The sequence below is a fragment of the Trachinotus anak genome, unplaced genomic scaffold (genome assembly GCF_046630095.1).
Source record: "Trachinotus anak isolate AG129_WGS33_773 ecotype Australia unplaced genomic scaffold, CSIRO_AGI_Tana_v1 ptg000013l, whole genome shotgun sequence".
NCBI lineage: Eukaryota > Metazoa > Chordata > Actinopteri > Carangiformes > Carangidae > Trachinotus > Trachinotus anak.
In genome coordinates, this window is record NW_027273864.1 from 6,695,017 (window position 1) to 6,712,506 (window position 17,490).

The 17,490-nt window shown below is 41.5% G+C and overlaps 1 protein-coding gene across 1 annotated transcript; it reads left to right on the forward strand.

Moving 5' to 3' along the window:
* The first annotated feature begins 3,203 nt into the window (after positions 1–3,203).
* Positions 3,204–16,711, forward strand: lrrn1 (leucine rich repeat neuronal 1). The gene is made up of 2 exons (XM_071495030.1): positions 3,204–3,721; positions 13,550–16,711. The coding sequence occupies exon 2, from the start codon at positions 13,711–13,713 to the stop codon at positions 15,862–15,864; it is 2,154 nt and encodes a 717-aa protein (XP_071351131.1). The 5' UTR covers positions 3,204–3,721; positions 13,550–13,710; the 3' UTR covers positions 15,865–16,711.
* The last annotated feature ends 779 nt before the right edge of the window (positions 16,712–17,490 follow it).

The window sequence follows — 17,490 nt, forward strand, 5'->3', positions numbered from 1 at the left end:
AAAATTAGTTAAACCATTTCTCAAAAATAAAGACTGACTTATCTCAAGCATGAAAACTTAGCCACCCTACCCCCAGGCTGGCTCTGAACTATGAGCCATGTTTCCATGGTAACACCTGCTGACCGGGGGTACCAAATGGCAAAAAGAGGAAAACCAGAGTCATAATTAGTTGTTTGTGAACAATGTTGTGGAGAGTTTTTAGATAGAGCCTTTGCTGACCTCACCATCACCACAGTGCTGCACTGAGCTTTAATCCTACTGTGAGGAGTATCCACCTTTACTGAATGAATCGGTGTGTGTGGGTCCAGCTGCACACAGCCTGTTTGTGCACCCTGCTTGCTCTGACTGAGCGGGCCATCTGTCTTTATCTCTCCACGGATGAAACCAGAGAGGAGGTGTACAGATAAGAGCTTTTCTCCCCACCTGCCTCTTACCCACCCACATTTCCCTTTACCTCACCAAGGGTGGCTTTGAAGGTAGACGCTCTTGCTCATCCTGCAAAATATCCCTCCTGGTAGACAGCTTTGACCGTTTGAAAATCAGCCCAACAAAGTGCTTGTGTAGCTGTTAGATGGTGTCTACACGCTTTGCGCCGTAATAAGCATTTTTGGCAAATGTGTCATGTAAGCAAGTAGAAGAAGAATGATGAGCACATACACACATGGATGAAAAAGGTTTCCAGTTGTTTCCAATGTCTCAGATCTATAATGTGTGTGAAATTATTAGCTGAAAAAAGTATTTTCAGTTGCCAAGATTCCCGAGATTTCAAGAACGCACAGCTCTCTCTTGTGAAGTAGTGCATTAGGACAGCGGTGCTTCAAAGTGAAGGACAGTCATGGAGCAAACTGATTCTAGAGGACAGTGTATACAGCTTTCCGACAGGGCGACATGGAGAAAGAGTTGGCATTGACCAGAATAGATGTTTTTGACCATCTGATTATAAGAAATTTCAGACAATGTTACAAAATGGGAGGTTCAGTGCGAGGAGGGTATGAAAGGAGGCTGTTTGCTGAAGAGCAATTATTCATTCAGGGCCTTTACCTCAGTCTCTTCACATCCCAGTTTTGCTCTGTTGCAGTTGCCATGCACTTTGGGAACGTGGCAACAGGCCTGAGCAGGAGCAGACGCAACACATTCAGCCACTGCACGTGCGGCTACAGTGGGTTCATAATCTCTTTGTCTCACTGCAACTGTGAGCAAATGGATTCTTCAAATCGCAGTAATGCTTAACTGATGTCATCCTACATGGGCGCACAAATGCTAATGGAGCCGGGATGCTTTTCAGCCTGAGTGCCGGTTGAATGTGATCCCGTATTCAGCTGAATTTATATCTAAAGGTCACTGCATGATATTACTTACTCTGATGGTGGCCTGTGCATATTTTCTTGTGTGTGATTATGCTGTTGTCTCATTATATTATGAGTAAAATTAATGACTGTTGGAGTATTGCATTAATGAGGTGTGTTACCTGTTGCTTTTAATGGGAAAATAGTTTCCAACCAGGTGATATAAAGGGAATTTTTCCATTTATTTTGACTGCTTCCTGGAAAAACGTAACCCTACCTAATATATTAACATTATTCATGAGCATATAAAGGTGTAAAAAAGTGAGAGAGTGTGCTATGTAAAAAAATAAATAAATAAATAAAGTTTAACAATCACCTACCAAGAAGCATATGACATATTCCACAGAAATATATCAAGTAAAATCCTGTGCAGGTCCAGACTTAATTTGTGGAAGTGGAAGTCATTTTGTAACACATCAAGAGATAAAAATTAGCCGGAGTTGGCTGGAGTTGTGGAGTTGTGGAGTTGTTCCAGTAGAGATGATCTATTACCTCCTCTCACCATGTTATTTAAGCCCTGCTGGCTTAGAATCAGTAACTATATACATTTGAGCCGGCGCTAAAAACTTCTCTCCCCACGTGCTCAAAATATCAGGCTGATGGTGCCCACATCATGGCTGCGTCAGCTGTCGTCTTTTCCCAGAAATGCTTTTATCAATTTACTGGTTAGATGAAGCCTGTGTGGCACTTCCAGCTGTAGCAGCTAATCCATGCCTTATGCAAACTGAAGAGATGGCTGAGTGAACTGTCCATGCAGAGGTACAGTAGCTATATTTAAACAGGCATCTTTTAAAGTCCTGTTTGATCTGTTTGAGTGTAATAATGATACATTTCTGCTTTGTTTTTTGCTGCTCCTTATAGATCTGAAATTGTGTGTGAACATTTACATGATTGACTGTGCCACTGTACATTATATCATCCAATTGTTTGTTTTTTTATTACTCATTACAGCGCGTTAACTGCTGGAGATTGCTCTGACCCTGTGGATCCTCAGTATCATTTTCCCTTGAGGACTCATTCCACTGATGTTACTCATGTCAATAACCCTGATGTTGTCATCAGAGTTCTTTATTTCAGCAGGGATGGAGGGGCAAAGAGAAAGATGATAATGAGTTGCATTATGGGAAATGTAGGATCCAGCATTTTTGGTGTTGGGCCCAGACTAAGGACCAAAAGTCAAAATATATTGGGTTTTGTTTTTTTTTTTTTGTTTTTTTACATTCTCTTGTAATTCCCCTAACTCTATAGTAGTGCAGTACTAAATTGCTGAAGTATCCCTTTAAAAATATAGGTAGTAAAGGTACTGTAAAGCCCTTTGATTATCAGGGGATACTAAGGGGATAAAACAGGAAACCAAAACCCAACTTGAGAATGAGTTACTGTTTATATAGGTCAAACAGATGAATACGATGTAGTGTAATAATGTAATAATGTAAATAAATAATAAATAAAATAATGTAAAGAAACTCAAATGAGAGGAAACAAAGAAAGGTTTGAAACGAGTTTTAGTCCTAAAATTAAGTAAAACTGTGATAAAACCGGAACAGTAACTCTTAAGTGTTTTGGAACAAACCTTAAAATCTAGAGGTGGAAGTTAGCTTTTTTTTTTCTCTATATCCTCCACAAATGTAAAGTTATTACCAGTGTACTGTCATTTCTAAATACAAGCAAATGAAGTTCTCAGAGATCACATGACTTTAGAATTCCCTTTTTGCTGTTTCAGTCACACAAAGTAATTCACCGATGGCCCACATTGTCCTCAAGGTTCGTGTGTAGAGGAGGAGGCTCACAGGGGAGATGTTGTTTTCAGCGGTAGTGCCATGTGCCACCCCCCCACCCCCCCACCCCTCGCCCCGTGCCCTGTCGCCCCGCCGCCCTCTCCTGCCTTTGTTCTCATCACAAGCCCGGAGCAGATGGTGCTCTGCTTTGCTTGGCCGACAGTGACAGACAGGCGCTCTCAGCCAATAGCCTGCTGGGGAATCAGCTGACTGGTCTGGACAGCGCCAGGTGTTTTTATCATTTCTTTTCTCCATCCGAAGGAGCAGCAGGCGGCGGCGGCGGCGGCGGCGGCAGAGCGGAGGAATTTCTGGGCGACAAACCGGTCGGTGGTGGGGTTGCAGCAGGTTGGAGATCTCCCTGCAGACCGCACCATGCTTCTGTCCAAGGCGCCCCGGGACTGATCCGGTACACAAGCGACAGATCGCTGTAAACAGCCGCCAGCTGAAGCCACTTGGATACAGGAATATGTGCCATTACGCTGTCTGATGAGCCCGTTCACCTGGCACAGTAACGGCGTCTCTCTTGCTGTGTGTTGACGCGTGTGTTTGGATAAAGGACCTGTGCGCTTGGGAACATCGGACCGGAATGCCAACAAGGTGAGAGCCCGCAAGAAAAGGGAAGGCAGGTCCTCCACAGCTGCAGCCTGTTAGTTTCTTTTTGAGCTGCATGTTCTGATAAGGAAATGTGTTTGTAGGGATGCGGTGGCCGCCACATCATCTAAACCCTCAATTACACCTCACGGTAGCGGATTAGTTGTGTTTCTGTGTGAAATCATCCGTAGGCCCACTTTGTCAATATGTTTCCATTCATGACATGTTTCCCTGCAAGGGCGATGCAAGGAGTTGAGATATATTTAGGATGCAGACACACTCAAGGGCATAATCACATTTTCTATGAATGCAGTCTGGCTCGATCTCACTCCGGGCTTGCGATTTGATTTGAAACCATAATAGAACAGTTAACCTCACAGCCTGTCAGTGATAAATCAGCCCCGTCCAATGCGTCAAACCACGGGCTATTCCACAGAAAACAAACTTTGATCTGGTTGCGGTTCTTGCAGTGCCAGCAGGAGCTGCGTGCGGCGTGCGCAGGGTTGTGTAGGCTAAATGTGATTTGCATATTAATGTTAAAGTATGTCGGCAGATGTCTCGATTCCTCCGTTCGAAGCAAAAAAAGAAAAAAAAAAAAGTCTCGGAGTCTTCCTCTGGGGTGAAGACAAGGCCCTGTGTGAGAGATGTGCTGTGAGAATGGGGTTGCGTTGGCGGGGGGTCTATTGTGATTCACGGACGCTGCTTCTGTCGCTGCAGCTGTTGCGCTTTTGTGATGGAGACTGCTGACTTGCATCACTCAACTTTAGGGGTAGGGACACACTGTAGAGAGGTTAATATGATAAAAGGATTTCTTTTTCATTTTTGTGATGGCTTTTTGCTTTGCCACTAGACTCCCCCTACATGGCCTGTTTTTAAAAACAGAGTGCTGAGAGTTTCTTTTCCCCTCTCAACCTCTGAGTCAAATAAGAGCAAGTGTTGGTTCAGCTACTTTACAGGATAGTAACACACACACAAACAGCAAAGCCAGTCAGTAACACACACACACAGCAGCTTTCTTTCATTGTATGTTGGCCTGATTGCTTCTTTAATATGTTATAGCTATATAAAGACTGTCTGCTGTTGTTTTGGCTCAGCTGGTTTTATATTAAAAGACAAACGGTTTTATTCTTGCAGACATCTACTTTTTTTAACATGATCTTAAGAATCATGAGAATAGAGTGTGACTAAAGGAAGTGTGTGTTGCAGGTGTCTGTGTATGTGTGTGTGTGTGTGTGTGTGTGTGTGGGTGGGTGGGGTTGTTTGGAGACAGCAGGGTTTGTGGGAGGGAGTAAAGGGCTTCACCCACCCCCCACCTCATCCACCAACAACATGTAGGTCCCAAGGGTACAAGGCAGGATAAAGGGTGGTGTGGGGGGAGGGTTGGGTTATTGAGCTCTAGCCATTATTCCTATAAGAAGGACTGAGGCGTCATTAACCCTTTGTCCTCAGTGGGCTACAGGTGTCGCAGACCACAGACACAGTAACTCACGCTCACGCTGCCCTGGGGGGTTTCATGGCGTGGAAGCGTGCATATGTTGACGTGTCAGAGACAGACATTTCTCCGAGGCAGACGCCAGTTTCTGGTGTACTTCCTAGCTCAGGCTGACACACCTGTGCTGCCGTTGGGCTCTGGGGAACAGGGATGTGTGTGTGTGTGTGTGTGTGTGTGTGTGTGTGTGTGTGTGTGTGTGTGGTTGGACAGCAGGAGTCCCTGGTGGGCGGCCTTCCATGGTCTAATCACCCCCTCTCTGAAAGAGTGCTAAGGCCCAGCTGGGTGATCACTTCCCTAATGGACATTTGCCTCATATATACAAGATTAGTATGAAATAAAACCCTTAAGCATCACATGTATTCAGAAGATCAGCAGACTGGCCACGTTATGAAGGTAGGATGTTGTAGTGAAAAGCAGCTGGCTGTGCTCAGGTGGTAGAGACTGTGCTGTAGGTAACAGCTCGGTCCTCAGCTTCTCTGACACTGAACCTGAAGTTCAGTCACACCCAAGTTGCTTTGTTAAAGAGACTCTACCAAATGAATATAATGTAGGTGCGCAAATCATAATAATAACTATCATTTTACCTCTTTCCTTTAACTTTAGTCATGCACTTCAGTAAAGTTGCAAGAGACAACTTCAAAGTAAGAATGGTCAAATTGGAGCAGCAAAGGCAGAGATAACATTGGATCCTCAATTTCCCATAATTCAACTAACACCATTGCAGTTATTTTTGTCAAACTTTAGAAAGCATCCTCCAGAGCCACAGGAGACATGAAAACTATTTATTCATAAGCTGTGAAGAGTAAACTGTGCTTTATGTGTAAAACTGATGCTGGTGCTCCTTTAATCTCTTTGTATTCAACTTTTTTTTAGCTAAAACAGACATTTTTTATTACTGGTCTAATCCTAGGTCTTTGACCATATAAATTCAAGGTATATGCACATTTTGTGTTTTTTGTAGTTGAAGATGTAAGCTGTCTCTCACTCATGTTTACAAAGACAAGTGATGTAAACAAACATGAATTATTTTTGACTAAAAAAATGTCAGAAATAATATAAAAAAAGGACCATCGTGCTTTCCTAGAACCCAAAGTGAATTTGTCAAATATCTTGTTTTGTTCATCGCTCAAAATAATTAGTTTACAATAACAGAAAACAGAAAATTAAAATGAGAGAAGCTGGAGAATGCTTGGCTTGATTTTATGATGGAAAAATGATTGAAATGATTAATAGATCATATCTTTAGTTTACATTAAGACTTATTTAAGACTTAGTTTGTTTATTAATAATGGAAATAAATTAGATTATGTTGTTCTGTCACTCTTTGTTTTTGACAGTGGCACGACACTTTTGTTTACACCGAGATTACAGGTTGCTGCTCTTACCATATGAGCAGTTGTTCCACCAAGAATATGTTGGATAATTCAGCCCCTCAGTCTACCACAAATCTAATCAGTCGGCTTGTAGAGGAGCCGAGGATCTCCAAACAAGTGTCCATTGAGAGGTAGTCCATCCTGGTTGAAGGTGAACCAGCTGAAGGGCAATCAAGCTGCTGTACTATCCATACCACGAGTGCTCCTCATGACAAAGTGGCCCAGTCACCTCCAACAGGGGAAGACCTAACACGAGTCACCTAATATGAAACCAGAAAGCACATATGTGTCTGTTTGTACACTGCTACAATCAAACTTGCTCATATATGCCGGCAGAAATCCGCTAGTGGGCGAGTACATTTCATTCAAGTGTGTCTTTTGTCATATTGTGTGCTACTTAGCATATTAACCAAATGATCCGTAGACCTCTACTACACCAATGAGCCATTGTTTGCCCCTCTGTTGTGCTCTGGTTGAGCGACCACAGTTCAACAGGAACAATTACACCTTCTACATGCATTGTTGAAAAGAATATGAGCTCATTTTTAACTTCTGCTTATTTGAGACTCCCATGGGGGAAGTGGAGTGTGTTACATTAAATCCTTAGAGGGAGGGGCGTGGTGACAGCCTGGAGACAGAAGTGAGCACGAGCAAAGGGATCACGACAACTCATATTGGGGACAGTGAAGGGAAGAAGTCCTGATTCCCTCGTCAGCGAAGGAAAAAGAAATAGTTTACATGTCTATAATCTCTGAGGGAGGTGTAACTCTTTGTGTGAGCTGGAGTCTGATTGGATGTTGGTGTTTCCCGAGAGGCTGTAATATATATTTTTCCTCCATGTATTCTGGTGTTCAGGGGGGCACAGAGCAGGAGAGGGTGTTCACTTCTCACTTCATACATTAGAAGTACTTTTCATTTCATTTAGCACTCGAGTCAAAGTACCAGTTTTTTTTTCTGGGTCTAAAACACTTCCTTTGTCACTCAAGTTCTGTCGTCTAATTCAGGAGTGTTTCTGTCACCTCAGTTTTGCTCCATTTATGACAAGATGTGTTTATAGGCTCCCTGGGGTTGTTTATCTCACCTGCTCCACCAGCAATTTGTTTCTCCATATTTCTCCTTTTATCTTTTTTTATGAGTGCAGCTGAATAAACTAAAGCTCAAGGGCAAACCCAGGCTAGCAGGGGTCACATGTGCATCTCCTCAGAGAGCCTGAATGCAAGACTCGTGTTATCCAGTTTAAATCACACTCACATTTTCTCATGTCAGTCTCAATTCTTACTGCAGTCCGGGAAGAATTTGTGTTTGTGTGTGAGTGTTTTCAGACAGACTCCAACACAAATTTGAAAACTGAGCCTAAGACTAAGAAAGGTTCAGAGGGAGACTCTCAATCAGTCCTCATCACAGACATGTTCTCTTCAGATCATGTTAATTATGCTTCATGTTCTTCAAGTAAAAGTTCATGGATAGTCAGGATGAGTGAAGTTACCGTCATTATCATATATGTATTGGTACAATATCGTCTTGAAAGGCCAAAAGGTGCTCAACTACTGTATTGCTCTCAATTAAAACTATTCATACTGTGCCACCTGTGGAGGCGTTCTGTCACATCTGTGAACCGTATGACGTGTGTAAATGCCGTACATCAGGATGCCAATTAACAAGTTTTATTTCAGTATCACTCTATAAGTGACAGTCTCTCAAATGGAAATGACGGGGGTCTACTTTCATGACATGCGATGAAACCGAGCATTTTCATGGCTGTCAAACACGGTCGGAGTTGAGATGACAGCTTATTGTTTAGGCTCGAGTTACCTGACGCCATTCATGACATAGAAGCCCACTGAATTAGGATCCACTGTAGTTACTGGTAATAATGACCAGGTACACAAAACAGTGTTTCTGAATCTATTTCAGGAAAAGCAACAGTATGTATGTAGTACATGTAGTGCACACTGCCAGTAAACTGTTGAGTGACTTTTCCTTCATAGCTTGTTTCATTTGAAGACATAATTGTAACCCTGCCACTTTTGTCTAACGGAAATCGTTTTTTTTCCTTATCCATTTCACTATCTTGTCACCACTCATATTCATCTTGGAGGGATCGGACGCCCAAGATCAGAACCGCTTTGTTAGATGATTAACAGAATAGGACAAAACCAAACAATGTTTGTTTTTCAGACTTCTCTTTAATCTTGTGAATCACTGGATAATTTTACTTCTACATATTGTTCAAATAAAACCACGAGTTCCAGTTGAGTTGCTGATCCATGTCAAGTCAGTTTGTAAACAGAGACTGTATGTGGGCTTTGTGGGAGTTTGTGATTGACAGCTACATTTTGTGTCACATTAGCTTGTCTGTGTCTTTTCACATCACGAATGAGATGGGCCATTTCGTGGACCTACTGATCACATTAGCAATATAAAATAAGATACTATAAATAAGGACTAGTGTCAAACTGAATGCTGTCGCTGGCATTGCACAAAGACTGATGCAGCAGGTGCAAGAGTCCCTCACAGGGGTTAATTAATCAATCAACGTATCTTAATAATGTGACATCATTGTGGAAATATAATGGAGATTACCAGACCATCGCATAAATAAATAGTCCAAGTGGTCTTTGGTACGTGGCTAGGCCTTGAGGACGCGCAGCTGTTCTTCACAGTCGTCTGTTACGGCCTGCCCATGAAAATTTAAATGCTCATTCAGTTAATTTCCTTTGACACCATAAGAAAGTGCTGCTTCACCATGAGAGGAGCGTAAAGCGTTTCATCAAACCACAGGAAATGAGTCAGTAAAGGGCACTGCCAAGATCTGAAATGAGTGACATCCAAGTAGTGACATCCAAGTAGTAAGTTCACCTTTTCTCCGAGGGCCTCTATTAAGATCAGCTCAGATAATCAGTGTTTTGTTTTGTTTTGTTTTTTGTTCCATTATTTTTGTATTGTTAATTAGCATCAATGCACTAACCCACTGCAGAACCTGGCAAAGGAAATGATTCACTATCTCACTGAGGGACTTTGTCAATTTGATCATTTTGCAAAGAATATTCTCAGGCTCATTTTGTAACAATGAGTGTGAAATAACTGTGTGTATGGATGTGAATATTAGGTAGATGATGTAAGTAGAGGTGTGGGAATGAGAACTGAAAGAAAGAACAGTTTTGCATTATTGATCCATGTTAGTTTGGTGGTGAACACCTGTCCTACTTGTGTGTCTTTGATTACACTCCATATAAGAAAGTAAAACATGGTGATCTAGCATCCTACAGCAGGTACTGATAAAAGGTGTCTGAGATGCCAGAGTGAAGTTGTTGTTATTTATTTCAAACTTCCCGTTCACAGGTTCAGAGATGCCTGTGGTTAAAACCTCTGGGGTTTTCCTCTTCCTGCCTTCCGGCCTTTGGTGTTGTTGAGTGTTCTCCCACCTGCTGTGTGTTTTTAAGCTTTCCTGGGGTTTTAGGATCACAATGGACCTGTGTCAGGATGTCACAGACAGCCTTTAGTTGTTGTTGAAAATTGACCAACAGGATGTTGACACTGACTTTGTTTCAGTCTTTTAAGTGCTCACAGTTACATCAGAACAACATTTTCAAAATTTCAGCTAAGCCAGTTTTTTACTTTGTCAACAGTGTCAGTTTTTTTGTGCGTCCAGTATTGAATAGGATCAGAAACTTCTTAATCGTACATTGCATAAAGGGGAGCACAGACAAAGCTGTCAGCATTTACTGAGTGGGGAGAATCTAAGATTAACCCCATTTGTGGAGAATAGAGGAGAAAAAAATATACATTATGAAATCTGCCTTGGAATCTTGATGCAGAGAAGATTTTTAAAGACATTTTGTGATAATATGTAATTGATATGCTCCATTTACAGCAACTTCACCAACTGTTTTCATTTTTTGAGAGAAACTATGACTATTCTACATTTTTGTCAGTCATTAAATAATTTCAAATATTGTAATGAGACAGAATATTTAACCAATTGACAAAATTACAAACAGGCACTTAATCAGTTATTTTTGTAATGAGATTACCAATGCATGAACAATCTTGTAGGTCTATGCTGTATATGTTGCTTTTAATTAAAGTGCTAAGTGACCTGTTTCTCTCCTCTGGGTTTGAATCTAGTACACTACCCCCAGCTAATCTCCACCTCAGCATCTCCATCCACTAATCCTGACTGGCACAGCAATCGTCACAATATACAGTGCTTTAGCTTAAAGACAAGATACCGTACTATCCCTGTTTCACCCATGCTCCACCCTGTCCCATAGGCAGTCTCCAGTATAGGAGGAGCAGAGATGTGTTCCTGTCTCCCTGGTGCTGTTGCCAGGCAGTTTGCATTCAGACGAATTAGTCAGCTCTCTTGTTTGAAAGCCTCTTAAGTGCTATCTTCTTAAGCTGGTGTTGACCATAAAGCTGTGTGGCAGAGAAGGCTGTGGTACTGCGGTGCTGCCGTATGGCGCTGCGCTGGGTAGGATGCCTCCTTTAGTAAATAGACCTAATTGGGTAATGGGATCTCTTAAGTGTTGCTTTAAGATACTGCAAGTGCAGGGGCTTGTTAAAGAAGTGCTGGCACCCTAATCCTGTTAATAAGAAAAGGTGCGGGATAAAACTGTTCTGTAGACACGGTATGTCTGTATAAAGTATTTGCATGTGAACACAATTATCGAGTGGGGCACATGTCTGATACAGTAGATGTAACAAAAGGGACAGGAATATGACAGACATGGTTCCCACTGTGATCACAATGACCAAGACTCTACAGTCATGCACAGCAGTGCACTAACATACTTATTACAATACTCATGCTTATGTTTAGCATGCTCACCATCTTAGTTTAGCAGGTTAACATGCTAGTATTTGATAATTAGCACTAAATTAGCACATAGTTCAGCTGAAGGCAATTGAAATGTATTTAATTTTGCAGGTATTTCATCATAAGTCAGTTAGGAGTCACTAAAGTTATTGCAGTTCATCCTAGGGGAAACATGGATATCTTTACCAAATTTCATGGCAGGTCAATTGTGCAGACATTTCACTTAAAACCACAAATGTCAACCTTAAGAGGAAAAGTCAGTGGGTTTCATCCACTGGAGATATTGAATGTTTGTGAAATATTAACACACAGAATGCAAACTGAAAACCATACATTTATTTAAAATTGGCAATGTTTCAGTCGCAGCTGCGGCTTGGTTAGGTAAAAATGTTTAGATTCACAGCCCCATATGTACCAATAGGCTGATAGGCTCTATGATGATAGATGTGGTTAAGGCGGGAAATGCATATTTGCTGTCTTGCTGAGCATTAAGATAAGAGGTTTGATACCACTCACATGTCTATGCTCTAAATAGCCAGCAGCTGGCTAACTTAGCACAGCATCAAGACTGGACATGGGGAAAAGCTATCCTGCCTCTGACAAAAAGTAGGAAAATCCACCTGCCAGCACAGATAAAGCTCACTAATTACTGCATTATATCTTGTTTGTTCATTCTGTATTGAGAATTTGCTATTTTACAAGGGGTCATGCATCTATTTCTTGGCCAGGACTTGTTGTCCAGGCAACCAGCTGAGCCTCCAGGAAGTTATATGAGACTTTGGTTTTTGAGAGACTGAACAAAAAAGGCATTAGTATACATAACATATGTTAAGATATTTCATTCTGACCAAAGGCCAACCATCAAACTAACTGACACACATTGTCATTCCTAGATAAAAATGATAAATCTGCAAAACCCATGTATTCACGCACAGTAAGGGATTTAAAATGTAGCACTGGCATTGAGTAAAAGAAACCTTTTGTTTGCCAGAATAAATGCCTTATCCTCCAAGTGATTGGAGTAAGTGTTACTGCCATATGGGCTGGCAGATGCTCTTTGCACCTCTCAGGAGCTCCCATTTGCTAAACCAAGCAACTGCATGGGCTAGATCAGGGTCTCTCGTCCTCTCAGAACCCTCTCCTGAAATCCTTATTTGTAGTTAAAGAATGCTGCTGCTCAAAGTTTTGACAGTCTTCCTTCTCTGTACCCAATCATCCTGGAAAAAATCCTAGGCCTGCTAAAAACTTTTTTTTTCATGTTTGCCCTAAATTCAGAATGCTGAAGACATTGCATTAAAAATTAAGACGTGCATCTTTTTTTGCTTTCTTTGAGGCATGGCACATACTAATATCTCATAGTGTTTAATGATGTTCGGAAAAACTAATGATCAAGTCCTTATGGGCCTGTTGGATAGATGAAAGCCCTCAATGGAATTTGATCTGTTTCCAAGTGGTTCAGAGCAGTGTTTTGTGCATGCATTGTAATGAGCTGAACTTGCATTTTCTCAAAACTGTTGATGCTGCATATAACCCACAGTCTCACAAGGATAATGGAGAAGCAGTTGTTAGTCTTAGTCAATCTGTTGTCTTAAGTAATTCCTACATTTACAAGAAACATTAAAGACTCTGTGATAATTCAGTAATTGTTACATACAGCAGGACTAAGTGTTTACAGCCATGCAAGGCTCTGTGAAGCTGAAGTCATTCAAAGTGGTCTTTTGAGCTGAAGTTCTAACATCAGCATGTTATTTATGCTCAGAATGACAATGGTGACATGCTGATGTAGTACATAAGCACAAGTCCAATCTATACCGACAAATTATGTTTAGTGTTTAGCACTAAACATAAAGTACAACTGAGGCTGATGGAAATGTAATTAATTTTGCAGCTATTTGGTCATAGGTCAAAGTATATAAATTTGACCTGATGAATTGTTGAAATATTTTCCTCAAAACTGCAACCTCATATTGACACTAGAGCAAAAGATAAGGGATCACCAAACTGGCAGACCAATTTTACCATCCCTAGGAGTCATTCTGCTAGCATTGCTAAAAAGATAATTATGAACTATATGGCCTTTTCATTATGAACATGGGGGTAGACACTGCTCTCTGTATAATGAGATATATGCTTTGTCTTTTCTTTTCCAGATCATCCTGCAGTTCCAAGATCTTGCTGTAAAATTCTTCTGTTGGCTTCAAGTCCCGACGATTTTACTGGACTAAAAGACCTAATCAGTGCAAAGTCTAGTTGATGACTGAAACGCACCCACTCCCAAAGTCATCTGATCCTCCTCCTGTCCTTCCCCAGCATGGCTAGACGGAGATTAGACTGCTTTCTTCTCAGCCAGGTGTTTGCTGGCCTGATCCTGGTATCTGTAGGACTATCCTTTGTCCAAAGCAATGAGTGCCCCCAGCTATGTGTGTGTGAGATCCGACCCTGGTTTACTCCCCAGTCCACCTACAGAGAAGCTATCACTGTGGACTGCAATGACCTTCGCTTAACACGCATCCCGGGAAACCTCTCCAGTGAAACTCAGGTCCTCCTCCTACAGAGCAACTACATTGCCAGGACCAGTGAGGAGCTGGAGCAGCTCTTCAATCTGACTGAGCTGGACTTGTCCCAGAACAACTTCAGTAGCATTCGGGATGTTGGTCTTACCAATATGTCCCAGCTCACCACACTTCATCTGGAGGAGAACCAGATCACAGAAATGCCAGATTACTGTCTGCAGGACCTCAGTAACCTGCAGGAGCTCTACATCAACCATAATCAGATCAACACCATCTCTGCCAATGCCTTCTCTGGGCTCCACAACCTGCTCAGGCTTCACCTCAACTCCAACAAGCTTAAGACCATCAACAGCCAGTGGTTTGACTCTACGCCCAATCTAGAGATCCTCATGATTGGGGAGAACCCTGTTGTTGGAATAATGGACTTTAATTTCAAACCCCTGGGCAACTTAAGAAGCCTGGTTTTGGCTGGGATGGATTTGACAGACATCCCTGGAAATGCCTTTGTGGGACTTGACAATCTTGAGAGCCTCTCTTTCTACGACAATAAGCTGGTCCAGGTTCCTCAGAGAGCTCTTCAGAAGCTACCTAACCTCAAGTTCCTGGATTTGAATAAAAACCCAGTGCACAAAATTCAGGAGGGAGATTTCAAGAACATGCTGAGGCTGAAGGAGCTGGGTATAAACAACATGGGAGAATTAGTTTCTATTGATCGTTACGCTTTGGACAACCTTCCTGAGCTCACTAAGCTGGAAGCTACAAACAACCCCAAGTTCTCCTACATCAACCGTCAGGCCTTTCGTGACGTCCCAGCCTTGGAGAGTTTAATGCTAAACAACAATGCCCTAAACGCCCTCTATCAGTCCACAGTGGACACACTTCCCAACCTACGTGAGATCAGCATCCACAGCAACCCTCTTCGCTGTGACTGCGTCATCCAGTGGATGAGCTCCAACAAGACAACTGTCCGTTTTATGGAACCTCTGTCCATGTTGTGTGCCATGCCAGCAGAGTTCAGGGGTATGCATGTGCGGGAGGTGCTGCAAAAGAATGTAGCAAATCAGTGCTTGCCCATGATTTCTCATGACACCTTCCCCAGCCATCTCAATTTGGACATTGGCATGACTGTGGACTTGGACTGCAGAGCCATGTCAAAGCCTGAGCCTGAAATCTACTGGGTGACGCCTATGGGGAACAAGATAATGATGGATACCCTGTCTGATAAGTACAGCCTCAGCAGTGAAGGGACATTGAGAATTTCTCATATCCAAGTAGAAGACTCAGGCAGATATACCTGTGTGGCTCAAAACTCAGAGGGAGCTGACACAAGAGTGGTAGCTTTACGGGTGAATGGCACTCTGTTAGATACCACTCAGCTTATGAAGATCTACGTCAAACAGACAGAATCTCACTCAATCCTGGTCTCCTGGAAAATAAACTCAAATATAATGACCTCTAACCTCAAGTGGTCATCTGCCACCATGAAAATAGACAACCCACATATTACTTACACTGCCAGGGTACCTGTGGATGTCCATGAGTACAACCTTACGCATTTACAACCAGCAACTGAGTATGAAGTGTGCCTCACCGTCTCCAACATCCATCAACAAACGCAGAAGTCGTGTGTGAATGTGACAACTAAGCAAGCGACCTTTGCAGTGGAAATATCTGACCAAGGGACCAACACTGCTCTTGCAGCAGTCATGGGAACAATGTTTGCAATCATCAGTCTGGCCTCTCTGGGTGTGTACATTGCTAAGAGGTGGAAAAGGAAAAACTATCACCATTCTCTGAAAAAGTACATGCAGAAAACCTCCTCAATACCGTTAAATGAGTTGTACCCTCCCCTTATCAACTTGTGGGAGGCAGACAGTGAGAAGGAAAAAGAGGGCTCCTCTGAGACCAAACCTAGCCAGGTGGACACCACACGCAGCTATTACATGTGGTGAAAGCTACTAACTATCCAGTGGGAGATACAGAGACATGTTTCTTTCAGGAGCACAAATATACATGTTTGCTTCTTTGTGTAAAAGTGGACTGAGTCATTTTTATTTTCTTGTTTCCTTTTTGTTTTCTTCGGTTCTCTCAGACTTGCTCTTTGAAGCGAACGGTGAACCAGCGTTTTCAGATCTTTAGTTTAGCATTTTGCCTTTTTACCTCTTGCTAATTTTGACACACAATATGGCAGCTTTGTTTAGCTTCCTTGACTTAGTAGTCACTGTGCTTTATTTTTAGTACTTGTTTTGATGAACACAGCATGAGCATTGTCACGGATTCAGTATGCGTGAGCAAAGGAAAAGCTGAAATCCAACCTGTTTTTGACATGTTTTCTTTGGCAGAACTGTTAGAGACTGCAATCTTTCTTTCTCTTGTAAAACAGTTTCACTGTTGACTGTTGTGCACTGAAATATATATACTAATTTGTCTATCAACTGAAATATAAGCTGACAAAGTATGTTTAGACTTGATATACCGTCTATTGAATAATGTTAGCAATTCTTCTGTAATGTTGTATCAGCTATGATTTAATTTACTTTTTGTACATTAAATAACAGTATGTTTGATTTAGACTTTAAGTTTGCAGAGCAACTACTGTAAACCAGCAATAGAAATATGAATGTTATAAATTAGGTAAATAGATGTAAGGCTTTTTAAATTTCTTAAATATTTCTTTTCTTATTTTGCTAGAATATGTCTACAATCACTGGTTTTGTTGTGGTTTCCACACACAAACATGTTGTTTATTGAGGAGCAACTTAAATAAAATCTTCTTTCCTCATATTTTTTAAACCATGATTTCAACACCAAGTGTCATTTTTATGGAACGTATATAAAGTTAAGTATGTTATACTGTAAATTTAGTAAAAGTGCTTGGGAGAAACAGACATTTACAGATTGACAGTAAGGGTTTGAAAGCTTAAAATTGCAGGGACAATCATCTTATATTCATCTGTTATATTACAATTTTATTAATAAGTGTGATGTTTAAGTGTGATGAGCAAAACTGTAGGTGTTAGGTTACAACCTAAGCGTTGAGAGAGAGAGAGAATGGGAGATGCAGACTGCAGTGTGTTTTGCCTCTGCAAAGCAATTATCAGAGAATAATTTAAATTCTGGTCCCGGTAGAATATAATTACTGCACAATATGCCTCGGAGTAAATACAGTAACTTCAAAAACAAAGAAATTAGTCATTCAAAACCAAGACAGTGGATATATTGCCAGCATTTTTGTTCAATGTCTTTTTTTATTATAGCAAGCATACCTCTGCATCTCCGAATCTTTAGAGAGGAAGCAACACAGGGACTGTAATGCAACTGAGACAAGATCGAAGGAGATGGTGATTATGGATAATGGACAGTTATAGCAAGTATAGACTGCAGCGTTTTAGCACCAAGCAAATCTGCTTTAATGATCTAAATGTTTCAAATGTTTCTCAGCATTTTGTACTGTATGTGGTATGGAATTTACAGCACCTATCAGACTGCAAACTATTCATTCATTGTGCCCTGTCAGATTTTCATTATATGTAGCTTTTCTTCCTCTCTGTCAGTAAAATGACATAAAGCAACCATCT

What these genes read in the sequence shown, in the direction of transcription:
- lrrn1 (XM_071495030.1), top strand. Translation starts at nt 13,711, where the DNA reads ATGGCTAGACGGAGATTAGACTGCTTTCTTCTCAGCCAGGTGTTTGCT.